This window comes from Etheostoma spectabile, chromosome 19, assembly GCF_008692095.1.
Source record: "Etheostoma spectabile isolate EspeVRDwgs_2016 chromosome 19, UIUC_Espe_1.0, whole genome shotgun sequence".
Taxonomy (NCBI): Eukaryota; Metazoa; Chordata; class Actinopteri; order Perciformes; family Percidae; genus Etheostoma; species Etheostoma spectabile.
In genome coordinates, this window is record NC_045751.1 from 8,461,071 (window position 1) to 8,475,769 (window position 14,699).

The 14,699-nt window shown below is 39.9% G+C and overlaps 1 protein-coding gene and 1 long non-coding RNA gene across 12 annotated transcripts in view; one reads left to right on the forward strand and one right to left on the reverse strand.

Annotated features, from left to right (window-relative positions):
- Positions 1 to 513: 513 nt before the first annotated feature.
- slc12a6 (solute carrier family 12 member 6) overlaps positions 514 to 14,699 on the reverse strand; it is a 31,098-nt gene continuing 16,912 nt past the window's right edge. For 5 of the 11 annotated variants that reach the window (XM_032543971.1, XM_032543970.1, XM_032543966.1 and 2 more), the window contains 19 exons: positions 14,491 to 14,676; positions 13,421 to 13,585; positions 11,880 to 11,978; positions 11,473 to 11,530; positions 11,095 to 11,269; positions 9,988 to 10,106; positions 9,761 to 9,859; positions 9,555 to 9,674; positions 9,235 to 9,339; positions 8,620 to 8,788; positions 8,306 to 8,501; positions 7,988 to 8,157; positions 7,767 to 7,898; positions 6,462 to 6,569; positions 6,116 to 6,172; positions 4,997 to 5,020; positions 3,497 to 3,771; positions 3,277 to 3,410; positions 569 to 2,486 (listed from right to left, as the gene is read on the reverse strand). In XM_032543971.1, the coding sequence (XP_032399862.1) occupies positions 2,395 to 2,486; positions 3,277 to 3,410; positions 3,497 to 3,771; positions 4,997 to 5,020; positions 6,116 to 6,172; positions 6,462 to 6,569; positions 7,767 to 7,898; positions 7,988 to 8,157; positions 8,306 to 8,501; positions 8,620 to 8,788; positions 9,235 to 9,339; positions 9,555 to 9,674; positions 9,761 to 9,859; positions 9,988 to 10,106; positions 11,095 to 11,269; positions 11,473 to 11,530; positions 11,880 to 11,978; positions 13,421 to 13,585; positions 14,491 to 14,676 (2,483 nt within the window). In that variant the 3' untranslated portion in view covers positions 569 to 2,394. Of the gene's footprint in view, positions 2,487 to 3,276; positions 3,411 to 3,496; positions 3,772 to 4,996; positions 5,021 to 6,110; positions 6,173 to 6,461; positions 6,570 to 7,766; positions 7,899 to 7,987; positions 8,158 to 8,305; positions 8,502 to 8,619; positions 8,789 to 9,234; positions 9,340 to 9,554; positions 9,675 to 9,760; positions 9,860 to 9,987; positions 10,107 to 11,094; positions 11,270 to 11,472; positions 11,531 to 11,879; positions 11,979 to 13,420; positions 13,586 to 14,490; positions 14,677 to 14,699 lie in introns of those variants that run through there. The other 6 variants (XM_032543968.1, XM_032543967.1, XR_004336367.1 and 3 more) reach the window with 5 other exon arrangements.
- LOC116706947 (uncharacterized) lies at positions 1,134 to 12,739 on the forward strand. The gene is made up of 3 exons (XR_004336373.1): positions 1,134 to 1,213; positions 2,509 to 2,520; positions 12,730 to 12,739. It is a non-coding gene; the product is annotated as an uncharacterized LOC116706947 (long non-coding RNA).

Below are 14,699 nucleotides of genomic sequence, written 5' to 3' on the forward strand. Positions count from 1 at the left end.
TTTCACTATTTTCTGACATTTTCTAGACTAAAAAATGAATCAAAAAGAAAACCGATTATTCAATAATAAATGCATGGGTTAGTTGTAGCCCACCGAGACTATTTATATTTTCTAAGTTCCTAACTAAAAATAAGTTGACTCTACAAAATATTTTAATCAGTAAGGCCACTTTTTGTTCTCTTTGGTTAACTATATTGTCAAAATCTAAAATCTAAACATTTTCATTATAATCTAACCATTATTAATAATAATTAGTAAATAAATACAATCAAATGTCACATTTGAGAAGCTGTTTGGCATTTTTACCTGGTAAATCACTTTGGGTATCAAGATACTCCCCGGTCATTGAGCAAATCAATCTAAGCGTCTTGATCACACATGCTTATGAATTATAGCGCCAATATCAGCCAACAAAAACATTCTTATTATTTAACAAAAGGATCACAAATGTTGTAACTTTTCTTTCAAAATTGCTTTATTTCTTCCCGTAATTTTTCGAGCAAAGTTTGTTAAGATTCCTTTTTTTTTTTTATATTAATGTAATTAAAAAAAGATAAAACTTGGGATCTTTTGTCTTTATGTACAAGCAAGAAAAAACAAGTTTAGGAAATAACAATGAACATAAAAGAATCCCTGCACGATAACACTGTAAAAAAGAAAAAGAACTAAAGCATTAGAGTGGAATCAAAGACCTCTAGTTTACAGCTCCTTAATTTACACACACACACACACACACACACACACGCACACACACACACACACACAGTACAGGTGAATGGTGAGATGGAGAGTTTCAGGGAACACGCTCACACAACACAGCACAGCTGATATTCTCATGAGAAGGAATGGAGAACACCCTGTGTCAAATGAACCGATGTATCATTCACACACAGACACGTTTCTCCCATTGACGTTTTGACAATGCAACGGTCCTCTCCATGATGGTCCGGAGGGTCAACAATACTGTCTCATTGGTCTTTTTCCGAGGCCTTCACAATGACACCCACAAAGTCTGACCTCACTTTTTTTCAAACATTCTAGGCCGTCATTGTCTGCTCCGACATGACCATTCACGCGCAGTCCGAGTCCAGTTCATGGCACGACAGAGAAGACCTTACAAATCCATAAATGTTGAACAGAAAGACAGCTCATCTTGGTAGAAGTAACAGATTCCTATTTTCATTATTTGCAGAGCACATTGCTGGTGTTTGATGTTTGGTGTTTTATTTGATAAATTTCCCTTACTGAGTCCCTATTTAGTCTGACAAACATTTGGTTGACCTTTTAATTATGACTTTGAACTTAGTAAGTCAAAAATAGATTTTTTTTATCCAATAACTTTGACTTAGCAAGTCATCATTTTGACTTTGTATCTTTTAATTTTGGCTTAGGAAGTACAATTGAAAATTGATATTTTTTATAAATCTAATCATTTTACATGTATTATTTCATAAGTTTCACTTTCCATCTTTTAATTTGGACTCAGTCAAAAGTACAGTCTAAATTATGGTGAGTCAAAATTATTAGGTGGCAGATACAGATGTTGAGCATTTTTATTTTTCATCATGACCGTTTCATCTATCTTTTTACCTATTCCTGGCAAAAAATGGGACTCCATAGAGGAGAATAGATTGTGAGAAAAAGCAGCAAGTTCAGACCAACACTGTTTACCAATTAGAAAAATAATTCAAACTCTTTGAACTTCACTTTGGATTAAACAAATTCTGAGGATTGTGCATTTACTGATGTATATGGTGGATATGCTAAGAAAGGAGGCCACTATTGATATGCAAATAAATAACCATTGTTTTCTTTAAAAAGTTACACTTTCAAGTAAATAGAAATGCACACGGATTTTTGAACCAGTAAGCAGGTTTAAAACTAGAGGCTCCTCCCTTCCTTTGACACACTGTTATTAAGTAGTATTGTAATAAACTAATGTTTTCTGTATTTCAGGCATTTATCCTACACTCAAAGCCCCCCCCTCCCCCCAAACACAACACTGGTCCCCTTCTCCAACATACCATACCTCCCTCAGGTGGAACACACACACACACACACACACACACACACACACACACACACACACACACACACACACACACACACACACTTCTGTTGTTTGCTTGTGGAATTGGGTTGGCATTACTGTAGCTTGACGAATGGAATGGAAACCCTTGTCATGACAGAAAAGTGTAAAGATGAAAAGAAAAGGGCTGGAGGGGAGGGAGGTGTTGGGCATGACAACTGATGCTGTAGCCAATGACAGTCTCTCCTTTTGGGTCCGCGCAACCCACCCACCCCCAGAGCTCACAGGCCCCCACCATCTCTCCTATCGCTCACTTCTGGGTGCTTGGCTGCGTCTTTAACGCTGGCTTCCTCCGTTGTGTCCAATCAGGAGTAGATGGTGATGACTTCACTTCCTCCACCTCTGACCAACAGAACACGCTCCAATCCTTCCGTTAGGACCTCGAGGAACTCCATGTCTGGTCAGCAAGTTAAGTTGAGTGTTTCTGCAGAGTTTAGGTGCCTCTATACTGAGTGTACAGGACAAAAACATTTGTTATGGTGAGACTCATTGTCAGCTGTACTTCCAACTCTGTACAGGACAGGCGGGTTTACATAAGGGATGGATGTATGATACTTTTTCCGTGTACCATCTCACGCGTTGAAATAAACCAAGTTTCTTGTTGTAATGATGAGCCGTTGTGTGTTTAAAATAACCAGAAACAAAGAACATATGGTAGTAGAACAAGATAAAGTGATAAGTTGTTTTGACAAAATAGTTTCTTCTGCGAATGGCAATCATTTTGTGGTAATACTTCAACATTTGTTTGAATAACTTTATATACTTTGGGAATGATCTGCAATGTTACTTGTTCCTACAAAGTCTATGAAATGTGGTGTAATGCTCCATTGGCAGGCTTTTGTATTTTATAACATTTTGTGACTTTTAAAGATTAGAAAAGACTTTTCGTGCAATATTCAAATTTGTCAATTTTCAGACAGTCTCTCATAGAAGACACTCTTGGTGTTGCACTCGGTTGTTCACAAAACTGAAATATGTCAGGAATGAAAACGAGAGCTTGAGTGAGAACCCCGGCAGGTGGTTGTGAACGCCAGATTGCCGTTTTTTTGGGAAAGTTACAGAAATTGTTGACAATTCTGCAGTTTCAGAAGCTATTCGACCAGTCAACAAACACCTGCACATACAGCATAAATATCTCATTTGGTTAATATAAGAGAAGAAGTGCAACCCTCAGTGCTTAAGGATACAGTTCTCGTCTCCCTCCGTGTTCCTGGGTGGCCCTGGCATGTTGAGCAAGACGAGCCGGGCATCATGGGATTTGTTGACAATGACCTCGTTGAGCTTGACGGCGGTGTGCATCCGCCTGACGTTCGAGTGGTCCCTGAATAAAAAAACAAGATGCATTTAACCAACCTGTCAAGTGAACTACGAGGCTGAGAGAAGTTGGTAAATGATCGTTCCGCTCACGGCCTGATGCTGAGCATGTCTCTGAAGCCCTCCGGTGTGGAGCAGCCCGAGTGTGTGGCTCTGTACTGCGAGGTCTTCTCTTTGGTCCAGGTCATCTGAACTCTTCGGTGATGCTCGGCGCTGCCTCCACCACCGCCGGCGCCTCCGCCACCACCCCCCCCGCTGATCCCAGCGCTGGTCGCCCTGTCGCGCTCCCCGCCGTCGGTGTCGTCGTCATCGTCGGATCCGATGCTTGTCAGCCGCAGCATGGAGTTCCGGTCTTTCACCAGCTGAGCCTGGTTTGACACAAAGACACACAAACATCTTCCTTCTAATCTCATCTCAACCTTAATTCTACCTCATTCGCTGCCTCCTTCTTCTACACCTCTGCTCTCCTTCCTTCCCCAACTCCTTACTATCTGTCTCTCTCACTCTTTGTACCGGACTGTCTCTGTCTCCTACGGAGGTGTTGCTGACTCCAGCACTCATGTAGCTGGGGGAAAGACACACGTGCAGACAACACGAGGTCACCTAACTTGCTAATACAAAAGACATGCATCTACTCTAGCACTGGAGGAGAACTACAGGGACAGATCTAAAAGAACCTGAGTCAAATGGCAACCACGGCTGGGCAATATATGGATATTATATCAATATCTACTGTATGTATGAGGCTAGATATGGCATGTCTACATATGGTATGTCTTTTGTTGGCATTACAGTAAAGTGATGTCATTTCCTGACATTTCCAGACTGTTCTATTACATGCCTTTAAACACTTAGTCATTATAACCACATTATGGATGATTATTTATTCAAAATGTCATTGAATAAATATTGTAAATAAATAGTCAACCCTACAATATCTCCACAACATTGTTATTAATGTATTTGGTTAAAAACAAAATTGTGATATTTGACTTCTTCATATCGCCCAGCTGTGATTTATAAAAAAAAAAAGGAGAACAGGAAGTTTCTTCTTTAGGTCAGCCTATTTAGAGCAAGGCAGTTTAATAACAAAATGTGCATTTGACCCAGATCCACACATATTAACTTCATTATTGGTCAAATTATTAATTGAATCCTTCAGATAAAGAACCTAAAAGCTATAAAATGTCAGATGAACGATGACTTGAAGTTGAGAGTGTACGAAATGGAAGATGTGATCTTACTGATCTCTTATTTATTTTTATTTTGTTTGCCTTTACCACTACAGGGGCCAAACATCAGGGTCAACTACAGACAGGCATTCGCTAGTAGCAGCAATGACTAGCGTCTTGGTCGAAGACACTTCTGTCCATTGACTATGCCAACATGTTACCTAAAATGTGCGTTTATTGGTGTATTATTATTGGTATTAATAATGCAATATAACTGAACATTTGGACTTTTATTTTGGGTCTTTTTCTGAAGGCTTCAGGAAGAAAACTTTGCTTTAACAATGTGTCCAAAATGGCCACTATGTCTCAACTGCTCTACATCACGAAATACCGCTGATGTTTTACTACTGTGTAAACTTACATCATCAAAACTCCAGCGTACCCGCTGAGGAGTCCAGTGGGAAAAAGAGATGACATGAATTTTTATAATAAAGCTGAATGGGGGATGCTGCGCCTGCTGATATTTATTGAAAGTTTAATGAAACAAAACTATCTTTTTGTGTTCCACTTGGGTATAATGCACCTTAAAGGTCCCATGACATGGTACTCTTTAGATGCTTTTATATAGACCTTAGTGGTCCCCTAATACCATATCTGAAGTCTCTTTCCCAAAAATCAGCCTTGGTGCAGAACTACTGCCACTAGAGCCAGTCCCACAATCAGCTTTCCTTACTATGTGCCATTTCTGAGTCTGAAGCTTTTGAGGAGGAGAGGGGCCCACCCACTCTCTGCGGGCAATACAGAGCAAGGGGAGGTAACCTTGCCCCTTATGACTTCATAAGGAGCAAGATTCCAGATCAGCCCATCTGAGCTTTAATTTTCTCAAAGGCAGAGCAGGATACCCAGGGCTCGGTTTACACCTATCACCATTTCTAGCCACTGGGGGACCATAGGCAGGCTGGGGGAACTCATATTAATGTTAAAAAAACTCATAAAATGAAATTTTCAAGACATGGGACCTTTAATTGTTATAAGCTAAATACCGAGAAATCTTTCCAATTTCTCTATTGAATACGACCCTCTCATCTAGTACTGTGTGAAAATAATTTACAGAAATATCCTGGTCTCAGAGGCATTTATAAAATGTGATCTGAGCAAACTCCAAACCTCAAAATCGAGACCTTTCTCCATGTTAAGTCTCTTTTTAACATCTGCTTTTATGATGAAATCATGGACGTCATGAAAGAAAATAACAACAATCTCAAAGCAAATTACTCATCATTATTAAACTTCATCATTGGCCCAAAACAAGGCTTTTATGAATTTCTTTCCCTTTGATTTCCATTGGCAAATCATTTTTGTAATTTCATCATGTTTAAGATTTCCATAATATAGTCAACATACTTTTTCTAAACAGTTTGACAAGAGGATAGTGAGCTAAGCACCTTTACACTGTCCCAACACCATCCCGTACAATTTATAACTTTTAAGTTTTTGTAAAACGCATGAACTCACAGCTGGCCATAACCACTGACCTCACCTGAGACCTTGTGGCTCCACCTGCCTCTGGCCTACTGCTGCCGCTACCAGGGTTTCCCTGATAAAATGATGCACGACAATCACAAACAGATCAGACGAGTGGGTCACGGCTAATCTTGCATGCACCCGATATTAATAATGATCCAAATGCTGCTCACAAATCATTTGACACAATTTGTAATCCACCTGTAGGAATAATAAACATTGAGTAGATCATTTAAAGGGATTAACTAGTGGTGGAGGCAGTGTATGCAGTAACCCTTTCTTACTGCCTTGATATGCAAATCTACACCTTCTCTTCATACACATGACAAATAAACGTTCATGTGCACTTAACCGAGGCTTACCTCTCTCTCCCGGTCTGATTTGGACAGTCGCATCTGTCTGAGCATCTGGGACCTCTGCTCCATCATCAGGGTCCTTTCATAGGTGTATGCACTGATGTCACTGTCATGCTGAGAGGAGGGTGTGTGTGTGAGAGAGAGAGAGAGAGAGAGAGAGAGAGAGAGAGAGAGAGAGAGAGAGAGAGAGAGTCATATTAAGAGAAGAACATTATTCATGTTTAACAGTTCATGTGAACGTCCCAGAAGAATGTGATCGGCTAGCGATCAATCTAAGACGTGCAGAATCCGTGACTTCTCTTAAATCACTTTTTTAAAACGTATCTTTAGAGAAAAGTTGTTTTTAATGTGAGCATGTCATTTTATATCCAACTTTTTTTGTTTTAAATGTTATTGCTTTTTTTGTTTATATTACTTTTGGGTATTTTTTCTGGTTTCACTTGTATTTTTGGAATTGTCTGATTTTATTTCACTGTAGTCCTAAAATGTTTACCATGTAACTTAAAGTGCAAAACTTAAAGTGTATTGCTGGTATTATTATTATTATTAGTAGTAGTAGTATTAGTAGTAGTAGTAGTAGTAGTAGTAGTAGTAGTAGTAGTAGTTGTAGTAGTATTAGTAGTAGTATAATAAGCATTGCAGATTGGTTACTTGGGTTGTTGAAATTTTACAGTGTGAAGTTAGGCTGGGCAATGTATCAAATTCATTCTGATAGTTTAAAATTTTTGTTTTTGCAGGATGTGTATAATGTCTCGATAATCAAATTATTCCAACATGCACAAAAAGGTCTTTTGCAGTCAAAAACTCACATAAGATGATAGCTGCTACATTATCTGTCTTGACGTGAATAGTTGCAATATTGATAACAGCTCACTGGGTTGTTGGGCTTCCACGTAGACATTAGGCTCCGGCTAACTACTGTAGCAGTTAACGATCGCATGTTTGAAGAGGACAGACTGAAAAAAGACTGCACACTGATCAGCGCTCACGGTTTTGTGTATTTAATCTGTCCTTACCTGCTGTGTAGCTAATGCTAGTTATGAGCCACTACACATGTTTTGAATATGCATAACTTTGACAACCTTCAAGTAACGAGGTTCTTTTGTTATTCCTTCTCTGCACCTCACACATGTTGGCCTAAAAATGTGATGTTTCAATCAGGCCTTGGTCTTCTTGCACATTGCAAAATCAATTCAAATTGTGAATCAGCATGACATTTTTTTTTCGAATTTTATTTTCCTGGAAAAGATTTTGTTAATAATATTTCTGGAAATATCCTGATTAACAGCCCCAGTGTTGTGAGAAGCGTACCATCTCAACTACTTCCACGTCAGCCTCAATGCGTAGGTGATAGAGGAAGGTTGCCAGATCCTTCTTCATCTGGATGGAGTTATCCTCCATCTGGGCCACTGTGAAGATTCGCATCCCACACTTACGCCACACCTGTGGCGGAGAGGATATTCAGAGTGATGCAGTAATATTATCAGTGACAAAAAGACATAAATGTGTTAAAATACAGAACATGCTCCTACTTTGTGTTGGCGCAGCAGGAAGGGCAGCAGCATTAGCATCCCCCCATCGTGGACAATCCACCAGACGTCGATGTAGCCCTCTGTGCAGGGCTCACTGTTGCTGGGGAACAGGGAGATGTTTTTGGGCACCAGCAGGGCCAAGTGGGCTGCTGTGGTCACTCGCACTGTGTCTGGAAGGAAGAGAGGGGGCGCTGTTAGCCTGCTAACTCCAAAGCAAAAACTACAAGATCAGGAAAAGAAAAAGACAATTTTCCGACTGTTTTCTAACTTTAATTTGTTGAGACAGTTGAGGATGATTGTCCATCCTCTCCGACTTACTGATGAAGGTCTTCCAGGACTGTGGGTCCTCACTCTGCCTCCAGGCGTGAGGCCAGCCCATCACCACAGTGTTGGGCTTCATTCCTCCCAGGCCGCTGGACTGGATCATGTGGCTGATACCTTCACGTGGCTTCTGGGCCACAATACACTGACAGAAGCCCTTCACGCGTTCCTTATCCATCAGGTGCTTCAGAGTCTGAAATGGGAAGAGTTTAGCACAACTTTCTGTCATCTGAAGATAATTAGATCTGCAGACTGATGAAGCTTCACATGAAAGACTGTTTCAGACACGCTGCCAAGATAGAACCTCCCACCTGTTCAGCAGCGAGGGCCTCGCCGTAGCTTTGTAGGAAGTTTCCAGAGACGACGGTGCCAACGATGGTTAGGCCCTTTCCTGCCTTCAGCTGGTTGGCAAACGTCAGCAGGCGAGGAGACTTGACGTGGGCGTCTTCGTCTAGTTTTAGTAAGACTAACACCTGGGGCCTGGAGAAGAGCGGGCGAGATGATGAGTGTGCCTAGTGCATTTTAAGACTCAATAGCAGCAGGTTCTCCAATTCAATCTATGGAGAAACTATTGTACATTCAAAAAGCTCCTTCAGGTATTTGTGAAAAATGACCACACTGAGCAGTGTAGTTTTTCGGAGTCTTGTTGCATATGGAGGTTTGTTCTATAATCTTACATCACTGAATTTATTGACTAAATTTGGTTCATTATCCTTTGTTTTTTTATTTCTTTATTTAGAGCATTTGGAAAATTGTGCATTTTGTTGCATAATCCAAGTACAGTCACTCTAGGGCCACTGGCAACGCAAAATGTAAAGGGGATCACAGAGAGGTAAAGCAGATGTATGCTGAACTTTATAATGATGAGGTGAAGATTTTTTACATTTAGTGACAGGTTGTGAGAAATGAAAGCTTTAGTTTTGTACCTCCAGTTCTTGGTGTGCGGTGGTCCCTCTTCCAACCTCAGGAGGGCATATCGGGCAGCACTGAGTGAGAGACCGCGGATGCCATCCCCCCACTCTTTCTCCGCTCTGATACACACACATGAATACATGTTTGTACGGCATGTTGTAAATTGTGTACATTGCGACCTCCACTGACACACACTCACAAAAAAACATGGATGATTCACACTGGAAATAGACACAGATTCTTCTGAACGCACACTTTTACACACACCACTCTTGACCATGCCAAACGTGTACCATCATGTGGGGGGGGGAAATACATCTCCATGGCAACATACCCGTGATACTCAATGTACTTGTAGATCATGCCAGCAATCACCATGGCAACGATTGCGTAGTACCAGGAGGATATGAACATGAGTGCTAGGCAGATAGTCATCCCCAAAAACGACAAGGTCCTGGACACACCAGAGGCACAGATTAGTATGTGTACTGTGTATGTGTGTGTGTGTGTGTGTGTGTGTGTGTGTGTGTGTTGTAGTACCAGTGGTAATAGGAAAAGCGCGGCCTCCAGTTGGGCGTCCTCAGGAGGGTCTGGAGGCCACAGGCCAGGTTCACAAACAGATAACACATCAAGAAGAACCTAAATAAAGACAGTGAATTAAAACTGAAGCCCCTGAAGGAGAAAGAGACAAGTTCCAATAGTGAGATACTTGGGACTGAGATACCCCCTACACACACACACACACACACACACAACCTATGTCTCACATTGTAAGGATGGGAGCCACGAGGTCCAGAGAGGCAATGAGAATCCCCAGCTCGGCTATTAGGGCTGTGAGCAGCAAGGCCCAGGTGGGCTCTCCGTTAGCCTTCCCATGGCCAAACACCTGGCAGAAACACACAAAAGGAAAGAGTAAAAATATACATAGGTGCGGCAAGCAATAAGACTGAAAATGGGACAGTTTACCCAGAAGCACAATACATCTTTTTTCCCATCTTACCCAGAGTGCTACATGCTTGCTCAGATAATTGTAAAGAAAAAATGTAATAGCAACATCTTTTTTTAAACAAAATAAAATAACAATCTTTACTCCTAAAATTCACGGTTATTATGCGGTAACTGGAAAAGAGCGTCTGCTAAGAGTCACAAAGGCACTCTTTAGAATATGTCCCCATAGCTGGCATTGTGGCTAACTGGGAGCGCTGGACATTAGCCGCAGCAACTCCAGTTTGCTAGCACCGATTTTGGACGTTTTTTTCCCGATCAACAGTACTACTCGCAGACATATAGCGATCAAGATTAAGTTCAAAATCGTTCAGAGTTTTCCTAAGCATGAGCATTTAAGCTCTTCCAAAAACTGTCTCCAAATCTCAATAAATCACAGTGAAACTATCTAAAATAAATTAATAACTCTCAAGGTACATTATGTTATGTAGGATAAATTCTCCTTTAGGATTTCCTCCTGGTATTTCGGCACCAATCCCTCTTATTTCTGAACTGATGAAATTTAATTTAATTTCACATGGTGTCACGTTTCTTTCTTACTTTTAGTTAAAACAGTGTCCAACAAAACATTTCTTTCCCCACTGAAAACAATACTGGCCCAGTGTATACTTTTACTGGCTCAGAAAAAGAGAGAAAAAAAACACTTTTCCATAAATCTGTTAATTTATTAATGATTTTGTCATATGGTTTTGGTATATTTGTTTTAGTATTAAAATCATGCAAAAATGCTAACTTCCTCCAATTCTATGAAGACGAGATGCTCATCGGGCAAATAGCAGGTATTTAAAGTAAAAGTAACAAGACAGTCTGTAACAGTGATTATGTTAATTTGGATCCTTTAATTAAATATGAATATTTGCCGCTCTAACCCGGAGGAATGGAATGATGTTGTCCTTGGCAATGGCCTGTAGAAGTCGGGGAGCGCCGGTCAGCGACTGGAGGCCTGCGCCACATGTTGAGAAGAAGGAGCCAATCACAATGACCCAGGGAGTTGGCCAAGCCAGAGTCCCCACAACCAGATTCCCTTTGACTGAGTCGCCAAACCTGCGGGAGGGAAATACATACACGTGTTCAGAGCTTTTAAAGCTGTGGACAAAAGTATAACTAAGTATAAAAGTATAACTATTTCTTTTCAACAAAACACACATTAAATGTCTCTCTCACACATAACACACACACACATATGATGTATACACACACACACACACACACACACACACACAGACACACAGAGCAGATATACTGACTTGTCTCTGAGGAGCACCCCGTCGATGCAGGTTCCAAACAAGACGACGCTGCTCAGGTCTGGATGGACAGCACTCAGGAAAACTATACTCAGCAGTCGAATCAAATCAGATCAAGTGCATCCTAAGTGCCCTTTGGACATAACGGAACTATAAAAGGAGCAATTAATTTAGCTAAAATGTGAGACAGCCTGTAGAAAAGCTAGCTGTAGATTCTCTAAACTATTACGATTTCACTTTCGTTTCATACCGTCAAAACAACATTTTGTTGTTGAGTTGCTGAAGGAGGCTAGTACTTCTTTAGCAGGAAGTTTTGAACACACAGAAGTGTTGGTGTGTTGCCACTGTAGTGATTGTAAACTCACTGAGAGAAAAATGTGGGTATGCTACTTTGAATAGTTTTTGGATACAGACGATGGAGGTGGTGAGGATGGCGAGAATGGTTCCAATGGGGATGGAGCGCTGGGCATCTTTCAGATCGCCCGACCGGTTGGAACCGGCCATGATTCCTGAGGAAAAGAAGAAAGAAAGAAAAAATATTTTGATTAATGGGATTATGAACCGAAGCGTTACAAGTAAAGCTGGGCAACCTGTCGATATTATACCAATATCGTGATATGAGACTAGATATTGTCTTAGCTATTGGATATAATATCGTAATATGGCATAAGTGTTGTTTTTTCCTGGTTTTAAAGAAGAACCAAATCGATAAAGGATTTTTAAGGCCGATACCGATAGAAATATTTTGTTACTTAAAAATCGGATATATCGGCCAATATATATATATTTTTTTAAATCCAGAAACCCGTTACAAAACAAACAGATTTTCCTAACATTAGTTATTTATTAGTTCTCACTAAAATAATATGATAATAATTTGTTTTATTGTCACAGAACAGAGGAACATCAACATATATTAAAGTTCTGATAAATAAAATGTATAAAAATACAAATTTAAGATATGAAACTTAAAGTCCTTTGAACAAAAACACAATAACAATAAAAAAATCTGAGTGTTGCCAACAGGGACGTTGTAGAGCGCCCTCTGGTGGACAAACGCCAACACTCATAACATGGTTGACCGTCCGTTTAAATTTTTTAAATATTCACTTATCAAAATCATTTATTTGTCATTATAAATGATTCTGATGAATTAACTTTTTTTTTAATCTAGATTTTAAAGATTGATACCGATAGATCGGGAAATGCCTAATATCGGCCAATAATATATAATATAATATTTTAAAGACGGCATTACAGTAAAGTTATGTCTTATCAGACTGTTCTAGCTTTTCTATTATTTGCCTTTTACCACTTAGTTGTTATATCCACATTACTAATGATTATTTATCAAAAATCTCAATCTCATATTTTGTGAAAGCACCAATAGTCAACACAACAATATTGTTGCAGTATCGATATCAAGGTATTGTGATATTTGATTTGCACCATATCGCCCAGTCCTTATTGGTATTGACATTCATGATAAATATAAATTGTGTTCATGATGGCATGTTTTGAAAGGTCAAAAACCCCTTGATGATAGCTTGCATATCATGCTCGTTTAAAATGTATCTAATGAGTGTTGAGAGGTTGTGTGAAGCAAAATAATTGTAAAAATATTCTTCAGATCTTGGAGGAGAATCCATCATATACAATTTAAAATAACCTCATTTTGAAATCCAAACCGAAATGTGCAGATTGGAGTTATATTGATTGAGCGAGCAGAATAAAATCCAAGATGTCTGACAGAATAGGAGTCCTGAAAATGACATGATGTACTTGACCCTGAAACGGCATGAACCAACAACACACCTACTGCGTTCTTCCTGTCAATAATGCAGTTTCATAAACAGAATGACAACTACATTATGTGTACAGTTTCTTAAATGTTTCTATTAAGTTACACAGCTGGTTTAGCCGACGAGGAAGGGTAAGAAAGAGTCTGTACCTGTGACGGAGGGGAAGAAGATCCCCACCAGCAGAGTGAAGGAGGTGGTGATGTCAGCAAAAACATAAGGCTGCTGAGTGGAGGCAGGATGTGCATCGTGAGTGGAGATAAGGGAGCCTTTCTCCAACACGTCCCCTCGGGTGGGGTAGGAGCTCCACAGGTTCTCTATGAGTTGCAGATTCAAAACATGCTTGCTAGTAAGATTATGAGCAGAGTTCTTTAGAGTTGATTCAACAATATACTCCAAAACAGACACAGATATATAGCAGACATGGTTCTGTACCGACTATTACTGCATGTACATGATCCACACGTGCGGACATCCTCGCACATGAGCAGATGAGAAATAGTTGGACCGTTGCACCTACATTTATGAGAAAATTATAATTTGCGCTTTATTCAAGTGCGATTTTGGTAAGATTTCTACTAAAAGTAACACCGTAGTTGTTTTTGATTACTTCTGTAGCTCGAAGAGCTTTTTTAAACTGCCTCAATCGGTTAGTTTGTTAGAGTTATAGACTTTGGTGTTTTAAAGGGTTAGTTCCGATTCACCAAAGTCACACAATAACACAAACATACAAATCGATCGAGAAGCGGTGGACCAGCAACTAGAAACCTGTGTTCTGTGAGGGAAAATGACTGTTGTTGCCAAAGGAGTCTGGTGGCTTTGAAGACAGAATATATAAAAAGCTTCAGTTCACCATGTAGTCAGACAGCAAGGTAAATCTGTAAAAATATTTAAAATAAAAAGTTAGCCTTTTTTTTGTTTAAGTGTCTTATTGACGCAGTTCCCAAAATGTCAATCTATTTTTGATTGCTTAAATCAATCAAATCTTTCTGATTTAATGGAACTGAAATCTGATTCCTCAAGAGAATACATAAGAGGCTAAAAAACATAATTGCCTACAGTGAATTAATGCCACTAAATGAGGTGAAACTTTCATTCAAGGTCATATTCATCATGTGCTCACATTATCTAATTTTAACAGTCTTGTCTCCTCCTCTTTGTATTTTGAACGTGGCTATATATTCTCTGTATTGAAATTCTCTCTCTCCCTCTCGCTTCCTACCTGAAATTATTCCACTGGCCAGACCGGGAATCCCTTTGATCTTGGAAAAATTGTTGGAAAGGAAGTATTGGTCACAGGTGGCGTTGATTTCCGGGCCCTGGCAGAACTGCTTCCAAAGGTACGTGGTCTTCTCCACCAGATCGGTAGAAAGGCTGGGGTCAAAGGTCGGGCTCATAGTGCTGTTTTCTATGGGAGGAATACAGTGTGTC